Genomic DNA, 5,019 nt, shown 5'->3' on the forward strand with positions numbered 1-5,019 from the left:
AATTTTTTTTTTTTTTTGAGATGGAATCTCACTCTGTCACCCAGGCTGGAGTGCAGTGGCACACTCACAACCCCCACAGCCTCAACCTGCTGGGCTCAGGTGATCTTTCCACCTCAGCTTTCTAAGCAGCTGGAACTATAGCCGTGTGCCACCGTACCCGGCTAATTTTTGATGTATTGTAGAGACGAGGTCTCACCAAGTTGCCCAGACTGGTCTCGAACCTGAGCTCAGGCAATCTTCTCGACTCGGTCCCCCAAAGTGCTGGGATTACAGGCTTGAGCCACCACGCCAGGCCTCATTTTCAAAAAACTCCAGTTAAGACAACAGAAGGGGATGCCGCAGGTGCAGTGTAAACCTTAGGCAGCAGCATCTGGTGGAAAAAAGGCCATAAAAAGCAAAAGAAGCAGAAGGGCCACATGGTAATACAGCCAGGGGGTGGGGACAGGACAGGATCTGGGTGCGTGAACAGACAGGAGACAACAGAGCTGCTCTGTGTCCACAGCCTCTTGGTCAAACAGAGTCAAAGCCTGGGGCTTACCCAGATTCGGCTGCGACACGGCCATGGCCCTCTGAGGCACTGGTGTGGAACTGACGGCTGGGTGGAGGTTCATATGATTCAGGGGTTGATTCATCGCCTTCCTAGGGTCTTGCCACGTGGTGATTTTTTCTATGTGACTAAAAGAAGGAAAACAATTACCTTTTTAATTGTCAGCATCATTATCATTATCACCATCACCAATAACAGCACAACAGTTAATGACTGACGCTGGATCTTCCCTCGGATCTGCTTCCACAGGGCTGACAAATTGTGTTTGGTTTCAGCCATGGAAACATGTGCCCATTCATCCTTCCTTCCCAGTTGGGCCACCATGGGAATACTGCAGAGGGCTCTCCAGACATAAGCCCAAGACTCAGCTGTCCAGGCAGCCCCTGCCTGCCATGAACTTTCTCAGCCCAAGAAGCCTGTGTTCCCTGGTTGCTTAGAGCTTCCCAGCCATCCAATCCCTGGGGTGCCATGATCTGTGCCCCTCCCCAACAGCCGCACTCTCCCAGCTCACAGAACCGACTTACTGAGGATCCCTCTACCTGTCCCCAACCAAAGATGAGGCCACGAAACGAGTTCTTTTTTTTTTTTTTTTTTGAGTCAGGGTCTCACTGTGTTGCCCAGGCTGGAGTGCAGTAGCACCATCACAGCTTACCACAGCCTTGACCTCCTGGGCTCAGGTGATCGCCCAAGTAGCTAAGACTACAGGCATGCACCACAATTCCCAGCTAATTTTTTATTTTAAAGCTGTGGGGTACAATTCAGGGTTAGGTATACAAATGTTCATTATGCAGGTACCCTTGTTGATGAGGTGTGTTCCCCTCTTCCCTGGCAGTTTCCCACTACTGCCAATCCCTTTATTATAATGTTATGATAGTTGTTTTTGTTTGCTTGTTTGTTTTTTTTGTAGAGAGGAGGTCTCACTATGGTTGCTTAGGCTGGTCTTGAAATCCCAGGCTCAAGCAATCCTCCACCTCGGCCTCCCAAAGTGCTAGCATTATAGGCTTGAGCCACCACACACAGCTGGGAGACCAGTCTCTTAACACAACATTAGTGAATTCTTGTAGTACAAGTATAAGGCAAGATCCGCAAGGAGGGCTTATAAAACCCTTAGGCAGCTCACCTTCAAGCAAGGTGACAACCAAATAGCTGGAGGACAGAGTAGCAGGAAGTAACCTTAGGGAGAAACTTGGAGACTGAGGCATGAAGGTTTCCAACATGATTACGCTTTTGACCATATACAATTTCCAGGACTTGTTACTATGACTTAATCACATAGAAACTAGCCCAACCTGAGCTTCTGCCCTGGGGTTTCCAGTACGCCCTGAGAACTGTGGACACGGCCTCTGGCTTTGCCTATCGCCTCCCCAGCCGCAGTCATGTCACAAGTCACTCCTGGTGCCTTACAAACCCTGTCCCACTCCACCAAGTTCTTCTTTTAGTGAGAGAGTCAAGGAGGGAAGGACGGGGCGAGGAAGAAAGGAAGGAAGATGAATAGATATTGGGGGAATATAAGGCCTAATTAAACCAGCAGCAACTGGGGTAAATTTCCCCAATTTACCTAATTGCTACCAATCGGCCCTCATATTCCTTCCACAGATATATAGATCTTAAAGATGAGCAAATTAGCCAGGTGCAGTGGCTCACGCCTATAATCCCAGCACTTTGGGAGGTCGAGGTGAGAGGATTGCTGGGTTCGAGGCCAGGCTGGGCAACTTGGTGAGACTTCATCTCTACAGTAAATCAAAAAATTAGCCGGGTGTGGTGACACGCCTGTAGTTCAGCTACTTGGAAGGCTGAGGCGGAAGGGTCGCCTGAGCCCAAGTTGGTCAAGGCTGCAGTGGCCGGGAGCGTGCCACTGCACCACGGCCTGGAGAACAGAGTGAGATTCCAACTCAAAAAGAAAAAAAAGATGAGCAAATTAGTTTCATAAATGGCATCAGAGATCGTTATCCATCAAAGATAAACTTTGATAGAAGAAACTGAACGTGACTCTTTTGTCCTGGCCTTGCAACCAGGCGTGCAGTCTCCCAAGTCAAGCCCCTTAGACACACAAAAAAAGGAGCCTGACTGTGCTTTCTGTTAAATATGGCTTATTTGCAATAACAATGGCCTTCTTGGAATCTTTAGTGTAGGAAACCAGTATTACTATCATTAGTTTTAATCCTAGGTCTACAAACCGCCTCACATTGAAACTGAATTTGTTTTGTTTCTGTTTCCTCACATATAAATGCTGCCACTGCTAAAATTCTTTTTCAGATTTCTTCATCCAAGATTTGGAGGTATTGCCTTGGGAAACTCATCTATCGCCTTAAGTGAAAACTTGGATGTTTTCCTAAGAAGACTTTTAAATGACTGATTTTGATTTAAAAGTCAGCCTGAGGGAAGAAAGCAAAGTTAAGATTAACTGTTGAGCTGGGCGTGGTGGCTTATGCCTGTAATCCCAGCATTTTGGGAGGCCCAGGCAAGAGGATTGCCAGAGCTTAGGGGTTCGATACCAGTCTGGGCAACTTGGTGAGAACTTGTCTCTACAATAATTTTTTTTTTTAAGTTAGCCAGGCATGGTGGTACGTGCCTGCAGTTCCAGCTACTTGGAAGGCTGAGGTGGAAAGATCGCCTAAGCCCAGCAGGTGGAGGCTGCAGTGGCTGCGAGCATGCCACTGCATGCCAGTCTGAGCAACAGAGTGAGACTCCAGCTCAAAAAAAAAAAAAAAAATCAAAAATGAACTGAAGGGATTAAAATAACTGAGACTATCTTGTTTTTTTTTTAATATATGGAGAAAAAGAGTGAACTAAAGAGATGAAAATAATTTTCCTAAGCATAAAAAAAACAAAAATAAAGACAATAGTCTTAGTTACACCTGTAGTTTAAAAAGGATAATTCCGTTTTAAATCTTTCACTGACTGTCGTCTTTTGGGTGGGTAGAAGCTCACAACCAGTCTCAGAAGTGAGGAACAAATCAATGAGAACGTCAGAGTTAAGTAACTGTTTTTAGCAAAATAATCAGAGCTAAGAAATCCTTTGATTGTTCCTTCAGAACCCATCTTACTAAAAAATGTCTTCCAAGGTAAGCATGTCCCCCATAAATATTTTCCACTCTGGAACCAGAAGAAAAAAAATCCTTCTCTCTTGCCTGAACCTTTCTTAGACTCTCAGACGCCATGGACGTAGATGCTACGTGGACCCCAGGGAGATGTGGTAATATATGTCACTTGGGGAGAGATATATGAGGACACCCTGTGGTCAGAAATTCAGCCACCAGTTGTAGGAAGAACACTGGAGCCGATGATCCATTCCCAAATGCCAGTTCCCCCCAGCTCCTCCCATCCCGAACAAGAGGGCCGTGGCTCCTGATGGTGGTGACAGCAGGAACACCCCGTGCAGAAAGCTTCACATCTTAAGCGGCAGATGAGTTCGCCTAAGGAGGGCCACCCTGGCCTGCCAACTTTATCACTAGGACAGAGTGAGGGGCCTTCTGGGTGAAGGTTCCTGCCCTCATCTCGACAGTTTTGACGGCAAAGATGTACCACTCACTGTGGCTTGTAGTCCCAGCACTCCCACAGAGCCGTGGGAGTTTCGCAGCCCACCCTTCAAGCCCAGTACCCAGCCAACACACTTAAAGGAGTTTTGTTCCCAGCAGATTTGTTAATTAAAAGTGTCACTCACTGCATTCCCCCAAGCCTGGAGTACAAGAGGGAACATTTCTGAAGCGAACAGTTCTAATAGCTCAAAACAACTCGGAGAAGAAAGCCACTCAGATTCCCAGCTCTGGAGACAAGTCAGTCTGACATCAGGTCTGAGGCTTGGCTCAAGCGAAATCAGGAGTGGCTCACAGGCCGAATGCAAAAAGCAAGGGAGAGCTTATGGCCCACAAGAGGCCCTCAGGACAGCCCTGATGGTTCCATCTGAAACTAAATTCTCCTATTGTTCTCATCATTTAGTGCCCCGGGCTCCATCCACAACCCCTACAACCCAGGATGTGCCATTCACTCATTCTGCGGTCCCATCCCGGCTCCCTCTCCCAACGTGACTGAGTCATTTCCTTTCTCGTATTTCTCTGGGTAACCTTACTGTTTGCCAGGACCCACAATTTAGCCAGATTAATCCCCACTTCCCCACAACGCCCACCTCCTTCCTGGCTTCACTCCCTTACTGAGTCTATGTCAAGAAGTCTCTCCACTGTTTTAAAAGTGTAATTGCCCTTGGAAATCAATACGTACACCATACACAAATATATTCAGCCTGCTCAGACATGTGTATGCTATAAATACATTAAACACATAGTTTTCAGCTTTCTCTCTTTCTGTTTCTTTTTTTAAATTTGAGTCAGGGTCTCAGAACTCAGTTGGAATGCAGTGGCACAGCCATAGTTCACCGCAGCTGCAATCTCCTGAGCTCAGGTGATCCTTCGGTCTCAGTCTCCTGAGTAGCTGGCACTCTAAGCGTGCACCACCATGTCCTGCTTTTTTTTTTT

At 47.0% G+C, this 5,019-nt stretch overlaps 1 protein-coding gene across 1 annotated transcript in view; it reads right to left on the minus strand.

Moving 5' to 3' along the window:
- WWTR1 (WW domain containing transcription regulator 1) overlaps positions 1-5,019 on the minus strand; it is a 169,559-nt gene that overhangs the window by 66,928 nt on the left and 97,612 nt on the right. The window contains exon 2 of the mRNA XM_008072740.2: positions 539-675. Coding sequence (XP_008070931.1) covers positions 539-675 — 137 coding nt within the window. The remainder of the gene's footprint in view (positions 1-538; positions 676-5,019) is intronic.

The sequence above is a fragment of the Carlito syrichta genome, unplaced genomic scaffold (assembly GCF_000164805.1).
Source record: "Carlito syrichta isolate Samal-C Ts95f unplaced genomic scaffold, Tarsius_syrichta-2.0.1 Scaffold315402, whole genome shotgun sequence".
Classification (NCBI taxonomy): domain Eukaryota; kingdom Metazoa; phylum Chordata; class Mammalia; order Primates; family Tarsiidae; genus Carlito; species Carlito syrichta.